This window comes from Ictidomys tridecemlineatus, chromosome 2 (genome assembly GCF_052094955.1).
Source record: "Ictidomys tridecemlineatus isolate mIctTri1 chromosome 2, mIctTri1.hap1, whole genome shotgun sequence".
Lineage (NCBI taxonomy): Eukaryota > Metazoa > Chordata > Mammalia > Rodentia > Sciuridae > Ictidomys > Ictidomys tridecemlineatus.
In genome coordinates, this window is record NC_135478.1 from 166,680,291 (window position 1) to 166,697,502 (window position 17,212).

Below are 17,212 nucleotides of genomic sequence, written 5' to 3' on the forward strand. Positions count from 1 at the left end.
TAATTGATCTCCAAAATAAAAACTTATTTTCTTCATTCATCTTCTTATTCTTGAAGCAGTATTTTTCTGAAAATTCTATTTTCCAGGCCTGATAAACTACATTAAACTACATACATTCGGGTCATTATAAATTATCTTTGAATCATAATTTTCTCTTGTGCTTGACTGGAAGTTTAATAGAAAACTAAACATATTGAATATAATAATATCACAAGACTAATACTAATCACTTACTATGTATGTGAACATAGTGTAGGGCTTTATATAATGGCTCTTTAATCTGACAATGTCAGAAAAGGTGAGTGAGACACAGTGATGTTGAATACCTGGCCCATGGATAAACCCAGAGCAAACGGCAGAGGTGGGCTTCATGACTGACAGCTTTACCATCACCCTGCTCTCTTCTGTTACAGAAAACCTAACTAGGAATATCTAGAAATGTATGTAAAAGAAATTTATCAGTTCAGTCTTAAAAAGTGAAAATGATAGCCAGTGATAGCACTGTTGGCATGTGTGGAATCCCAGCTAATCAGGAGGCTGAGGCAGGAGCATGAAAAAATTCAAGGCCAGCCTCTTCCACTGAGCAAGACCCTGTCTCAAAAACAAACAAACAAACAAAAAACATGGTCTTGGGATGTAGCTCAGTGGTAATATGACCTTGAGTTCAATCCCCAGTACTACATTGGTAGTGGGAGAGAGAAGAAGAGAATTATGTTTGTTTATAAAAGCTTAAGTTTTATTTCAAAATTGTGTTTAGTTTTTGATAGTGAATCTATGCCAGTGCAGGAATATTGACTGGGTTAAGATGTTAGGATCTTTCGAATTACTGGTAGTAGCTGGAAGATAATCTGTAGCAAAATTCAGATTTCTATTATGAATAATTATGTTACAGAAACATTTTTGATAATGAACACATGCAAATTTACTTTGTAATATTTACTTAAGAAAGATACAATTGGAAATACAAGTCTATTGGACCAATTGCATTGAATTTTTTCTGTTTATTTGTTTGTTTGGGGGTTTTTGTTGTTTTTGTTTTGTACCACGGATTGAAACCAGAGGCATTTAACCACTGAGCCACATCCCCAGTTCTTATTTATATTTTATTTAGAGACAGGGTGTATTGAAGCATTTTAAATCAAGATGAAATCATGAACATATCTCATCATCATTAAAATATAAACAATGATCATTAAAGAAATATTATATCTAAGTGTGCTGGGATGTTTTTTTAATTTGTTGAGAAAAGTTACCTTTTGTTTGCATAGTTATCAGTTGTTGAATTCAATAAGCTAATTAGTATCCCTGTTGGGTCAAACATCATGAAATTCAAATCTGATATGAGGACTTGTCCTCTGTATATGACTCTAAATTGCTCTCACATCCTGCCTGTTGTTTTGTTTTTTAAATTGTCAAATAATATTGTGTTTTAACCATGTACACGTAATTTTTAAAGTATGTAAACTGTGGGATGGTTAATAACATCTTGCTAATTAACAAGTACATTGCCTCATAAAACTTCATTTGATAATGTGGAGGACACACTATCTATATTTATTCCCATATACTATTAATATTTATGAAGTGAATTATTCAAATTGTTTTCTCTATGTAAAAGGGATACTTCAGTTGCTAGAAACGCTTATTTTCTTAACAATATTTCACCAAATAGTGAAGAAACAAATAGTTTTAATGTGTTTGGCACATCATTTTCTTAAAATAAAAGCTATATAGGATTCACTCAACTTACTATGTTTTGATTTCAAAAGTACATGCATTTCTGGTAGACCCATGTGAATAAGAACTCCAAGGTCCCCCCCTGACCTTTTTTTGCTACATTTTGTTTTTGAAATTAAGAAATATGCTGTTGAATATTTCAATTGGTGGTAGATATGAAGCCATTTCATGGTTGGTTTACTTACAAAGTGTTAGGATTTTTACAGATAATCTTTATAACTAATCTATATTGTATGTCCTCAAAACTTTTAGTTAGTTCATAATTATTTGCAAATATTGCAATCTATTTCAAATTAAGTCTAGTATAAACCCATGTTTTCATTTAGATTTACTATTGGAACATATTTAAATGCTATTTCCTATTTAAGTGATTTTAGATAAGTAGATTGACATCTTGCAAAATAATAGATAATAACCTCTAGATTTTTCTTTTTAGGATATGATAAAATATTTGTCTAAGATTTATAAAATATGCATTAAATAATAGCAATATTTTAAATTTTTCTCTTCTAACATAAAGAATTATTGTTTAAATAAGTATTTTTATCTGAAAATATTACATGTGAAAATTGTAAGAAACAGGACTAACCCATGTCAGTAAAAAGGAATTATCAGCTTTGCACATTATTTTTTATGTAGGTTTCACACTCTTCCCTTATGCATCTCTGCCTTATCTTAGGACAAGTGCTGCTGAAAGCAGGCACCATGAAAATTCCTGTGCTGTTTTGCAAAACAAATGTCAAAGTGGAAGATTATTTCTGCATATAAAGAGACCATGTGCTATTAACCTAGTGGTAAATAGAATATTATGTACATTTTATTATGAAGAATCAATTTTAATATTCAAAATTATTTGCTGCCCACATTAACAAAATATTAAATAAATATAAAGTCTGGGGAAATATTTACTGGGCATTTAATTTGACATCTAAATTAAGAACTAAATTTCAGGAAAGATATAAATTACAATTATGGAGATAGCTTAGTTTTCAAAAATAATGGCTTTCCTAAAACATAAAGGGACTCAAGCACATTAGAGCTAAAGTTTCTCAATACTAAATACAGTAAGAAATGAACAGTATGGTTATAATAAACACTGTGATTTTGCTGTTGGTGTTTTCTATGACCCTGCAAGTTGATAACTGTCAGGTTGCTATGCTGAGTAGCAAATTGACGCACTGTGGAAGTAGCCAATGATATTGTCAACAAGGTCTTTTATTGTAGTGTTTTATTAATTTTGCAAATATGTTAAATATTTTTCCATTTGAACCCTGGAGGCCCATAATTTCAATCAAAACTCTTTTCAATTTAAATAGATTTTGTTGCAATTATGTTCAGGGGAAAAAATGTAAACCACAATATTAAATTGAAGTGGTTACTCATGTGCATACTCACTATTATATTATTTTCTATTGAATTCATTAGGGGTAGATCCTAGAGAATTGGGTGTGGCTATAAGTACATAGCTGTGGGCTTCCAAAGCCAAGGAATATGTAATAGTGGTGCTTTGTTGATCAATATTTATATAGTAATAAACTTTCAGTGTATTTTAGAAATGCAAACATCATGTTTAAAGCACTGAGTAATAGGATGTAACTACTGTGATTTATCTTTACTGATAAATAGTTTAGCTCAGCTCCACAACTGATGATGTTCATACTTAGTTTGGAGTGTGGGGTAATGTCACTGACTGTTATCATAAGGATGTTAGCAAGTAGATTAACATTTGTAAGTCTCCTCTTCATGATCTCTGAAAGAGTCAGATGGTCTTCCAGACTCTACTGGAATACATCAACTGAGGGGAAGTCATGACACTTTGGAGACAATGAAATCTATTAATAGACAATTAAATACTTCAACAAAAAGTTTACTGCCTTGTAAATTCTACTTATTACTCTTAGCAATATATACTCAAGCAATGATTGAATACCACTGACTATACAAAAGTAGTAGGATATATTAGAAAATAAAAAAATTTAGAAAGGATAAGATAAAGATAATTTGAATGATAGTTCTGGTGTTCCCAGCTCCATCCCAGTGGTTCTTTTGGCATACCACTGGCTTCCTGCTTTGATATTATTGCACGCAACTAATTGGATGTATAATAGCCCTCTGCAACCATAAACTTTCCCATTTGTTTGTGTCTATTGCCTCTTTGGCTCTCAAGTTTCTTCTATAATTGCTGTTTGTTTTGTCATCAACAACCATGCCATAAAGTAATGGTGCCAATAATTGATCAATCTTGTGTACTCTACAGGAAAACCATCTAACCAAACAAAAGCTCCAAATTATGAGCTGCAATTTGGCCAAAGGGAGTTTATACAGATATTGCTTTTAATTTGCAAGTAGTCGTATTACCTTATGTCTTTTGAGTTGGGCAGAAAACTTAAGTGACCTTACATGCACCACTTAGGTATGAAGTGTGATGATTCCTTCCTTAGTGTACACACACACACACACACACACACACACACACACACCTGAGAATAAATCCTAAATCTAAGAATTCCAGGTTTTGTGAAGAAATATATATTTTAATGATTGTCCCAAGGATAGAAGCTGTTTTTGCACATGAATAGTACATCATCTTGTCCTGCCGACTTTTGGAATAAATCAATAGAAATAAATTGAGTACATCAATGAAGTTCACATATAAAATTTTATATCTCTTGCTCCTCAAATAAATTTTTTGGTGAGTTATTATCCATGTAATAAGTTCTTTTCTCTTTCTGCTCCTTAGGGAAATGGCACAAGGTCTTCCTGAGTGTTAGATTGTGCATTTGGAGTTCTGATTTAGTGGAACAGTGTGTAAACTCTCATAATCAGAACACTCCCTATTGGCTCCACATCTGAAGATCCCCAAGAGTGCTGTTTGTCCCAGTGAACATCTGGAATAGATTATATGCAGTTAATTGGCTCCAGGTCGAGCTTGTTACAGACAGTAGCATTCAGTATAACCTATGCAATTCCCTAAATCTACCCACTTTGGGTAAATCACACCTACTTCTCTTCATAATTCTTCCCAGATGTAGGATGCATGCTCCTGTATGTACACACAGAACACATGTGCATGTACACACACACACACACACAGAAAGAGAGAGAGAGAGAGAGAGAGAGAGAGAGAGAGAGAGAGAGAGAGAGCAAAATATCAATACATTAGTACAAAGGTTGTTGGCAAGACATTTAACACATAAATTATCTCAATTAAAAGATTAACTATTGGATTCAAAGGATTGTTGGGAAGAAAAACAAAGAATCAGGGCGAGCAGATTGTAGAAAGTGACTGTTTTATAGCAGAAAAATATTCAAAGTTTTTTAAAAAGTTATTGTACTTTCAAGATCTTTGCTTAGTTTTGGTCCCTCCTCTTCATATGTGTTTCCACATGTGCAAGCACTTATCAGAATGTCAGACTAGTGAAGAAACCAGTGCTTTGATTTTTAACTTATTTAACAATATTAATAAGTTGGGTTATAGTGGACAGTAAGACTACTGTTCATTGCAAACCAAAACATCAATCTTTTTAACTTACGATGTTAGAGGCACAGGGCATGTCTTAGCGATTAATGACCAGTTGGAGGAGTAGATATCTCAATACGTAGCAAAGGGCCATTAACCCAAACTAATCATTAATTTCCAGGAAATGTCCTGTACTGAGGTCATTATTACTAATAAAATGCACATATGGAAAGTCCTTTTTTTTGCCTATGCACATAAATGTCTTCACATATACGTTGTTACAAATCATAGAACAAAAGTAATATATTTTGCAGGTCCAATGATCAGAAAAACTACCTAATGAGAAATTGAATATACTCAGTCTTGGGATTCAATTTAACTTTCACTGTTTTCAGAGAGTATGGGCAGGGAGGAGAATGCATGCTTGTATGTCAAAGCTAAGGGTCTGCTGCAGTCGGACATCAGTGTTCTGATAACATGATGAAATAGGTAAAAGTGAAAGGAACAGGAAAATAAGATTAGAGAAGCCCTGATGAATGTGGAACCAGCACACATGATCAAATAACAATGGCAGTAAAAAGTAATGTGTTGTTTTGAGTCATAATATTTTGGGTACCTAAAGAGGCATGAGGCAAATTCAAGAGTTAGCTTAAGTTGCTCTTTGGTGTCCTCTTTCTCCCACCCCACATTGGATTGTGCTTTCCTCTCCCTTCCTTCTCCTTATAGCCTTTCACCAAGTCCATGATGCTGCCTGCCTAGCCTTTTCAGAACCCTTAGCCAAGTATCACTGTTTCTGGAACTCTCTTTCTGGTTTTCTCTGTCTTCCATGAAATATTATCATCTTAGTAAGTTCTCTTTCAGAGTGTCTCATAAATGTCTCAATTTTAGAATTATTTTATCATACTGAAGTTATTTCTGTATAATTAATTATTCCCTCAGTAACAATCCTTATCTCTTTTTTTAACCTTAATAAATAGTGGAGGATTACTTATGGTGTTAATGACTGATAAGAATTGTATAATACATACAACCATACATGTATGTATATTCAAATATCATGACCAGTGATGTAAACGTATATGTTAAGATGCAAATGTATAACATTTGTGATGGCAATTGTCCAAAAGCAGCAAATTTTTAAGAAGAATCTATAAGTCAAGGAATACATCTACTTTTAGTGATGTCAAGTCAAACAAAAGTTGCCAGGATACATTTCTTAAGACATTGAGTAATTCAAAACATGATTCAAGTCTAATCTGATAACTTTTTTCTATAGAAAAAAGATCAATTATACATCAACTAAAGTGCCCCTTTTTGTGGCAATAGATTAAACATGTTTTCCTACTACTTTTTAAAAATGTTTCAAATATGTTATTTAAGGATTTTGTTCGTGTATTATATTAAAATGCATATAATTCAAGTTTTAAAACTAAAATATTTATAAAGGACAGCTGTGTATAGATCTTTTTGATTGGAAGGAAATTCTTATTGTCTCTCAAATTTCAACTAATGGGTGAAAACTTCAAGAAATCTCTAGTAAATGTGAATAAAATATTTTTATTTTAATATTTTATATATTTAATATTTTAATAAAATATTCTTAAATTAGTATAAAAATAAACTATCTGCAGAAATCTATAGGAAGAATTAAATAATTACATGTTACAAAATAATTTGATACTTCCATAGATACGGTTGAAAATAATAAAAATAATTGGGGAAAGCACTCATGCTTAATATTTCATGAAGCAATTTAATGTAAGATTTATCTATCCTTAAATGCTTGCCATTCATAAACATAAATTAGTACACCTCAAATTTTATCTTTTTTTTTTACTTTGTGAGATGATTTTTCACTTGTAATATGTAACTGGAACCTTGATGTTCAAAGTCTCTGAATCATTATAGTAAAGTGGAGAATTTCTCTTAATGAAAATTCAGCCTTTATGAGATGTCTTAAAAGAATACTCATGAAATTCTTATTTTGAATATTAAATATTTAGAAAATTATTTAAAGTCTAGTATCTATTTATTATGACTAATGCTATCAGAAAGGAAGGTACAAAAAATATTCAGACATTAAAGCAGGTACCACATGCAAAATCCTCCCTAGAACTCAGTATAGCAAGATCCTTTCCATGGGCTATTTCCTAGAAAGAAAAGCAGTACATTAAGGCAGGAAGAGAGGTTGAAGATTCTATCAGTAATTCAAGGTCAATTGACCCTACCATAATGAAAACACCAGATTTATAGGTCTTAAGAAAAGTTTAATATTTGATCTAAAGTCCTGATCAAATATTTCCATTGTCTTACTTGCCATGCGAACTTGGAAGAAATATTTAGCTTTGGGAGTCAGTTTTCTCAACTGTGAAATGTGGTAAATAACTACTTATTCTATGCTTGTCAATAGCATTATGCCATTTAGTCTGCAACTACTTTAAAAATATCTGATATGTATATTTCAATAAATATTATTTGTAATTTTTAATAACAGGTTTAGCTTGAAATGTGTCTTTTAATTTTCTCCAATTTTTTACAAAGATAGTCAAGTCATTTATTTATAGCAGTGTAGTTAATAACCACCTCCTCCCTTTTATTAACCTTTACACTTTATAACTTATTTTTCTATTCAGGGCTACCCTAAACAGAAAATAATAGATGGTATGTTCTAGGCCTACACTCTGTACTGGAGGACCTGACCTGATTTCATCTGATCTCCACGAATTTAAGTAGACTTAATGTCAGAAGTAAAAGAATAACTCTCTCAAAATAATAGCGTGTGTCTGTTTTTGTTTGAAAATCTTTCCTTTGGGGATGATATGGAATACAAGTAGACGTCTATTAGTGTTTTCATCTGATAAAAGAAATCAAGTTATGTTAAAAAATACTCAGGTATTTACAATTAAAAAATAACTTTTGTAGAGATGGTAATTAAAAAATAGTTTGATTTCTAGTAGTGTATTCATTTCTACATTGAAATAAAGACAATTCTGAATTTATTACTCAGTTTTGGATTCATATTTTCTTGAAAACTTCACTAAGAACAAATAGGAAGAGAGAAATTATTTTTTAAAAAATTCTATGTACATTTAGAAAATTATCATACAGTATATCTAGAAAAATCTGCAAAAAAACCCCACAACTCTCATAATTTTTTTTCTTTTAGAGTCCACTAGTATTGAAAAAAGAGCATTGTTTTTCATCATGGATGCCACTAAAGATGATCGACCAAAGTTCAGAAGCCACAGTTTTCACCTTTTTCATGCTTTGATGATGCTAAGCATGACTGTGCTATTTCTTCCAGTCATTGGAACTTCTAAACAAAATATTCCACGACTCAAGCTAAGCTACAAAGGTAAATATGTAAATATTTTTACATTCTTCATTAATATTTCCGAATGTCCTCTGTAATTATTGTATTTCTTTTATTAAGAAATGCATATTGACTTCTGTTACGGTTTAGATGTGGTGTCCACCAAAGCTCATGTATTAAACAATGCAAGAAGTTTTGGAAGAGAAATTATTGCATTATAGCTTTAACTTAATCAGTGAATTAATCCCTGCTGGCATTAACTGAGTGGTAACTGGGTGCAGGTGGGTTGTGGCTAGATTAAGTGGTTCATTGGAGGCGTGGCTATGGAGTATTTATTTTGTATCTGGAGAGTGGAGTCTCTCTCTCTCTGCTTCCTGCTCATCATGTGAGCTGCTTCTTTCTGCCACACTCTTCCTCTCAAACCCTGAAAAATGGAGACTACCTTCAGTGGACTAAGACCTTTGAAACCGTGAGCCTTTAAATAAACTTTTCTTCCCTAAATCACAGCAGTGAAAAAGCTGACTAAAACAACTTATTTGAAATGTTTATAGTGTTGACTCAGTTAATAAGAGTATTAATATAAACACAAAGCCCAAATGTTCATTTTGTGAAGAAAAAGAATGCTAAAGTTTTAGCACACTTTTTAGCCACATTTGTTCTACAAGTTGTAATCAGTTTTGCATTAAAACAATGTCTAAAACTAGAAAATGTTAACCAATTTCATGTAATTATTATTAGAAACTTTTAAAATAGATTTCTTCAGGAAATTTTTAATACTCTCTGATAAATTTAAGATCTCAAGCATACATACATATTTTGAAATTAAATGAGCAATGACATAGGCATAAAATATAAGGATATAAAATACCAAGTGAAAGCTAATTGTTTTTAAACATTTGACATCAACAAGTAACTTATAAGTATGATAGTTGGTCATTGTGTGGATATGTTCATCTATATGTAGCTTTTCCCCAAAGTTTCATGTCCAAAAATTTTGTTTCCTTGGCTTACTTTTCTATGATATGCACTGAGTTTCATTAATACCTCAAATAACCAAAAGTGTGTAGGGAGAATCCAGCTTCTTTATTTTGAATTCTGGTAAAAATTATGCTGATTATCTTAATGTTTTCTGATCTTTGTGATGACATTTTTTCAGTCCAAATTAAATATATATGATAAAAGACAATTATATATCAAATGTAAGAGAAATGAAATAAGCACATTCTATCCATTACACATTTACTATGTTGCTATTTGCTTTGTAATTTACATCTCCTATATTAAAGAGTTGAAATTTTTTTTGTTTTTAGACTTATATGTTTAAAATTCTTTTAAATTAGGAGTATATTGGCAATCTAGGATGAGATTTTTATCTAAAAACATTGATCTCATTATGAAATATAATTTATTAATATTTTGTATTATCATTAGTTGAAAGATACACATGAGTATTATCCATTTCTTATTCATAGATGTATTCAATTCATTCCTCTAAAATTATTTTCTCTTAGTTAACTAAGCTGACTAAAACAACATCTATGAGACACAGACTACAAATAAAAAACAAGATCAAAGATTTTGAGCATGATAGAGTAACTAGTAATGCATTATATCATCTGCCATGAGCAATTATACATCTGAACAAATTACATGAAGCAACCAGTTTTAGATATTGAACAATAGGTAGCAGGAATTACCCACCCAAATGTGAGACTCAAAGGTTTAGGGCAAACAGAGTATTAGTGAGCTAATGTAAGATATTAAAGGTCCAAGAGTACTGGAATACAGAATCTCTGACCAACTAGAACAAAAAGACTTCACCAAACACATTGACACCCAGGTGGCTGCTGAAAGGTCACATTTTAAGAACTGAGATATTCTTTCCCAAAGTAAAGAATATACTAGGCCAGCCTTAAAACAAAATATTTAAAAATAAGCCTCAAAATGATCATACTGAGTTGCCATTAAATTAAATATTTTCAAAACAACTAGATCCCCAACAATTTAATGTCTACCATGTTCAGGTACAATAAAAACATACTAGAAATACTAAGAAACAAGAAAATTTAATAATTTAATATACAAGGAAAGTATACAGGTAGTGGAAGATCACTTGAGATGATATAAATGTTTACATTAGCAGAGAGGGACTTTAAAATGTCTGTTATATTTTCAAGAACTTAAAGGAAAATGATATCAAAACTAGTTAACATGGAATCTCAGAAAAGAAACTAAAACTACTAGAAAAAAAACAGAAACTAAATGGAAATACTGGGGATGAAAAACATTTCTGAAATTTAAAGTTTACTGCACACATTTAAGATTTTAGATTGCAGAACAAAATTCAGTATAACCAGAGATAAATTGAGCTCGTGCGGTGTAAAGTACTCTTATGGGCATCTTATACATCCATTTATAATATGCTCTTAACCAAAATCATAACTACAAAGCTCTTTGAGAAATGCTCTTCTGTTCCTTGTGCTCTCTTCATGACTACATTGTGATGGTATTTTTAAGATTCTTAGAGGTCTTGTTGTATGAAACGAATCTTCAAAACCACATGACTTAGGTTTCTGTTATGTTAGTGCCCCACTCTTAAAATGAAAATAAAATTTGGATATCTATTGATGTATACCAAACCACCATAGAATTCAGTGCTTTAAAAAATTATTATCAATTTCCATTTCTGTAGGTCAAGTCTTTGAGAAGAATTCAACTGGGTGGTTCTGCTGTGTACTTTCAAACATAGGTGTAGTGGGATGATAGTTGTCTAGTTAGTTGCATCTCATTCTTCAATTAACCTCAGGATTTCTTGGAAGGATTATCTCTACATGGGCAGTTTAAACTTCCTTAAGAACTTCCCAGGACCTCAAGTACATTTGTTTCAACAAACAACAAGGGAATTGTAGGTTGAGTTTTCAGAGCTACCTTCAGAATCCATGTGGCATTTCTTCCAGGATACTCTATTGATTGAAATTAACATTGTAGTTCAAGAGGAGAACATGGAGCCTGTACTTTTCAAGTCATATATGCAAAGAGAAGTGACCTTTAAGAGATTGTTGTGGATATCTATATAAAATACAATCTGCTACAATTTACCTTTAGTTAGCCTTTGACTTTTATGAGAAACACATGTGAATCAGTAAAGACAGGCAACGGTGTTATAACAACTTCATAGCTATATAGAAAAAACTGAACATCAGTCTTTACCCCACAACATCCACAAAAACTATCTCAAGTTGGATGATCTGCCTAAAAATAAAAGCTAAAACATCTAGGATAAAACCTGGAATATCCTTATAACCCTAGAATAAGCAAAGATTTCATAAGCAGGGCACAGAAGAACTACAACTGTGAAAGTTTTTTAAACTCTATGTCAGCAAAATTAAAACAAAATTCTGCTTATCAAAGGCAAGCTATAAAATATTCACAAAATATATCTGAGAAAATGTCTTCTATCCAGAATATATGTACACAGAAACAAATCAATAACAAAATAACAAAAACTGAAACAAATGAATAATAACAAAATTATAAAGTCTAAAATAACAGATACCACTCACAAAGAAGATGCACAAGTGTCCAGTAAACTTTTGAAAAGTACCAGACATCATCAGTCTAAGTAAATACCAATAAATGTTACAACAAAATAGGACCATATGCAAGTTTTTAAAGAAGTATTGGCAATATCATATAGCATCAGTATGTGGAAATATTTTTTTAATTTACAAACATTGTTAATAGGAGTGTAAAACTGAAAAGTTTTGTTTCAGTGGTTCCCCCTACAACTAAACATAGACTTGCTATTTAGCTGAAGTTTTAGAACTGATAAAACTAATCAATAGCAAAAGAAAAAAAAAGAAATCATATTGGGAGGATAGCAGAGAAAAATGAGCAGCAGAGAGGGGAGCACGAGAGAGAGAAATTTCTGTGATTATGAAAATACTCTATCTTGGTAGATATGTGGATCACTGAAGTATACTGATCTGTTACAACTCATCAATTTTTCATATGAGAACTGCTTATTTGATTGTATACAAAATTTACCTTTAAAAAAAGAATCAAAACCACATAGGAGATGCCACATGATAAAAAGTGGTAATAGAAAATTTTAATATAAAAATATTAAAAGTAAAAAAGTAAAATACCTGTTTTCTATAATATAGTGAATATTACAAAAACATTCCACCGATAAATGTGGGCAAAGAAAAACAATTAGATTTGCAAATAAAATTTCAAGAATAGATAATATTCACTGAGTATTCATAATGAACAAAGCATTGGTATAATGGCTGTTGGAGAATTATCTCATTTCATTGTCACTGCCACCCTGTGAGGTGGACATTGTCATCCCATTCCAGTCTGAGGATACGAGATACTGAGAGACTGACAATTTGCCAAAGCCACAAAGTTATTTCATGGCTAAAGTCCTGGGCCAGCTCCTGGCTGGCCCCTAACCTGTCTCTTAGACTGTAGAAATAAGTAATTCACCCATTAGGCTCTTACCTAAAAGATTGAGTAAAGTTACAGAAAATACCATGCTCATATTTGAATAAAACCAATTATGTGATTTTCAGTTGTCAAAATTAAACGGAGTTGAAGAAAACCATGTTCATTCTTTAAGATCACTGGGAGTGGGGAATCAAAAATGCTTTACTGAGTTTCATAGGATTTTAAGCTCTTTGTTATATTTGTTGGGGGAAAAGAAAGTAAATTGTGACTGTGGTAATTTGTCTTTATAATCAAAATTTCAAAGAGAGAGAGAAATGTGTTACAGTAGATGAGGTAGAGAGAGGTGACCAGAGCGGAGGGGAGGGGAGGGTGGGGATAGGAAGGGCAGCAGAATACAACAGACACTAATATGGTTGTATGTATAAATGTGGCTGTATAACCAATGTGATCCTGCAATCTGCAAATGTGGAAAAATAAGAATTCATACCCCATTTGAATCAAATTTATGATATGTCAAGATCATTGTAATGTTTTGAGCAACTAATAAAAAAAATCATAGAAGAGTGGATTCTAACTATTAACTCAAAGGTAACAAATTAGTAATTTTAAAATAATAACTTGTTTTAATATATAATTTTGGCCTTCTAATCAATCCCAGAATCTCAGCCAGGCGAGATGCCCATTCCTGTAATCCCAGCGGCTCTGGAGGCTGGGGGAGAAGAATCTCTAGTTCAAAGCCAGCCTCAGCAACAGCAAGGTGCTAAGCAATTCAGTGAAACTCTGTCTCTAAATAGAATACAAAAGTAAGGCTGGGAATATGGTTCAGTGTTCAAGTGCCCCTGCGTAGAATCCCCCCCCCCCAAAAAAGACTAAGAATCTCATTTTATTCATCTGTCAAAAAATCTTAATTCTTCTAAGCACCTTGTTCTTCTATAGATGTAGAACTAGTGTACTTTTGGTTAAATTAAATGCAATGAAGTCTATGCTTTTATTGCTTCTTATATGTAGTACACATGCCAAATTTATATTTTTTCAAATGTTTTAGGTCATCTACATATCAAAGCCTGGTCACTAATACTAGACATTGGGTACAAGGCAAGACTTCTAGTAATTTCCCAGCCAGTACACACATACACAGCCATACTAGCTTCCCTAAGCTGCTACAAGTCATTGATTTTTTGATTAAATGCTAATAACAAGAGTAGTCTTGTTAGCTAGGAGAATTATTAATAATCCCACCAGCTTTGTGCACTTATCTTTCCAACCACTTTAAAGAACACAGTGTTTTACTTTTGAAAATCACCAGTTGTTCAGCACTGTGAAACCCATCCATTTGCAAAAATTCCAAGTTTCTCTGTCCACCTTTCCTATATTCAGACTCTTATAGAAGGAAAATAGCTCAATTCCTGGTATATTACCTTTTAAAAGTGTACTTTTCCTGACTGAAAAAAAAGTTGGACCATAAAATTACTGTTAATTTAGTGTTATTATGAGGAAAATTGCTTGTGTAATGCCTTCCCACTTATGAGACAATAATCACAATTTTCCTTTGGCATTCTGCTTTTCTCCTGATTATGACTAATGAATTGAGATCAGCAGGCACTGCCCTTTTCTTAGGTAGCATTGAGAGTCTAGAAGTTCATGCTTGGGTATGTAAATGCTAGTAGAATGTGAAGAAACTCAGCCAAAACGAAAAATTAATTTGGGATTTAAAATAAATTTTATAGGTCCAAAAATCTGTATTGTTTTCTTTGGTTTCACCCCTTCTCAGGTACCATCTACAGAGCAGAATGTAAGATATGAGCAGCCCTAGGTACTTGGAACAGCTGCAAGATAATACTGAGGGATTTCTTAAAGGTCAACAGAGTTGCAATAACCATTTTATCTAAAGAATGCTCTTTGATTAAAGACTTAGCTTTGAACCTCTGAATCCACAGGAGCTCATTTGGTTCTATTGTTGTACAAAGAGATTTTCCTTCAGTTCATGTTTTGAATTCTTACATATTTATGCATACTGAGTCTCTTTCCTGAATAATAAGTATGGAATCAGCGGTCAGAATAAACTATATTTTAGATTTTTATATTAGATGATTATTACATATTTTTTATTTTGCCCTATAAACTAGGATTCTCATAGTGACTTCTATAGAGATACTACAATTATAAAATAATTTTTGTGAAATGACCTACTTTAGTCTCATAATAATATAAACTTTGTGACAATGATTACTAGGGACCTTATATGTGTTAGGGATATTTATATACCTATATATCATTGCCCGTGTAAAGTTGCTTATTTGGATAAATAAATAAATAATGAATAAGTAAAAGGCAACTGCAAGAAAAGGAAAGTAACTTATTTAATGGTTTTATGCTCAACCATTCTAAAAATTATAGGGATTCCCCACTATATACCAGGCATTGTTCTAAGTTTGAGAAAAGTCACACTGTCCCCTTTGAACTTATTTTATATATATATATATATTTGCTAGTTTGTTCTGTGAAGGAACAGAACAAACCAGCAAATATCATTTTTAACTGTGGTAAGTACCATGAAGACTGAAAAGGTGAGTGGCTGGATCCACTTATTTTACTCAGACTGTATCACGTCTGTGGAGTTCACAACACTGTGAAAACCTATGTTTTCATACTCTGAGACATGAGAAATATAAGACTCAGATCCTGAATGATTTGCCCAATAGTGAAACTCTCTCAAAGAGCAGAACTATATCTAGTTCAAGGCACATGATCCTGTCACCTCATCATGCCTTTGAGGGAAATGTTACATACTGAGGAACATCAATGTCAAGACACATACACACACACACACAAAAGCCAAGATTCTACTATCTTTGGCAGCATGTTCTTTTCAAATAACTTCCACTAGTGAGTAATGGTGTTTTGTGTTATCACTGGAAGAAAAACTTGAAGACCCCTATTAAATTTTTATCTGCTACCTTCTAACTAAGCATTAATTCATTTGATAGAATGGTTCTTTATTTTGTCAGAATTTTCCAAGAAATTAAAAGATAAATCTATATTTTTATAGTTAAAAAATTAATTTAACTGTGAAATGCAGCATGTGTCTCAGCTAAAGATTTCCTGTTTGATTCATCAAGTCTTTTTTAGTTTGACTCTCTAATATTGTGTCTGTTATCTCAACTCCATAAGATATAGCAGTGAAGTTTCTGAAATCCAAACACTTGGGTCTTAACTATCCTTTTATTAGTTGTGATATATTTGGATGTTTATTTTCTGTGCTACAGTTTTATTACTTATAGAAAATTAGCAATATGCTAGTTGCATACATTGATTTATTCAATTCTAATAAGTTTTTTATAGACTGAAGTCTTCCCTACACAAAAAAGTCTGAAAAATAGTATTCCATCTTGGGAATTTTTAGTACACATTACCATTACTCCTGTGTACTCCTAAAGTACTTTCTATCATCGTTACTTTCCCTCAGGCAAGAACAGCTCATAGATTATGAATTTATTGAGGGTATTTCCCCCTATTTTTACCATTGTGATCTTTTAGTAGCCCTTATAATAAGATCATTGTTGTCCTTGATAAAAGTGGTTTTTTGAGTGGTGGTAGCCCTCTTTATGGATTAAAATGAATCATAAGTCACTCAGGAATGATGCAATTCAAAGCCAGTATTTTTGTTGTCAAATCAGTATGAAATGACAACCTATGCCAAACATCTCTCCATTAGTACTTAGTGTAGACACATTATCAATCTTAGAGTAAGAATTTATATATACTGCATACAAAGCAATTCATTGATGGTTTGATTGAAGGGGGATATGCTATGGTTGAATGGACTCACATGGTTTCCCAGGCATGTCTTCACTAAAGTGAAGTTCTTGCATCTAGTCTTGCATAGGCATAAATGTTAAATAATAATTTTATTGTGCAGCAATATTCAACTGTCAATAGTTAATAATAACAGTTCATGTACGCCTACTATATTTCTCGTATTATTCTTGTAACTTGTGGATAGGTTAGCAAAAAAAGGAACAAAAATCCTTGTCACCATGTAGTTTATATTCTGGTAAGGAAAACAGACCATATATAAGCATATTATTTAGTCAGATGGAAGGTGATAGGTACTATGGAGAAAAATAAATCAGGAAGGGGAGTAGTGAAGGTGGAGTAGTCAATGTGGTAGTCAGGGGAAAGACTCACTGAGAAAGTGGTGCCTTCACAGATACTTAAAGATATGTCAGTAGCCAATCACTCAAATATCC

General features: G+C 32.1%; 1 protein-coding gene across 2 annotated transcripts in view; it reads left to right on the top strand.

Moving 5' to 3' along the window:
• Sema3d (semaphorin 3D) overlaps positions 1–17,212 on the top strand; it is a 183,786-nt gene that overhangs the window by 52,811 nt on the left and 113,763 nt on the right. For both annotated transcript variants that reach the window (XM_078040126.1, XM_078040127.1), the window contains one exon: positions 8,364–8,552. In XM_078040126.1, coding sequence (XP_077896252.1) covers positions 8,402–8,552 — 151 coding nt within the window. In that variant the 5' untranslated portion in view covers positions 8,364–8,401. The remainder of the gene's footprint in view (positions 1–8,363; positions 8,553–17,212) is intronic.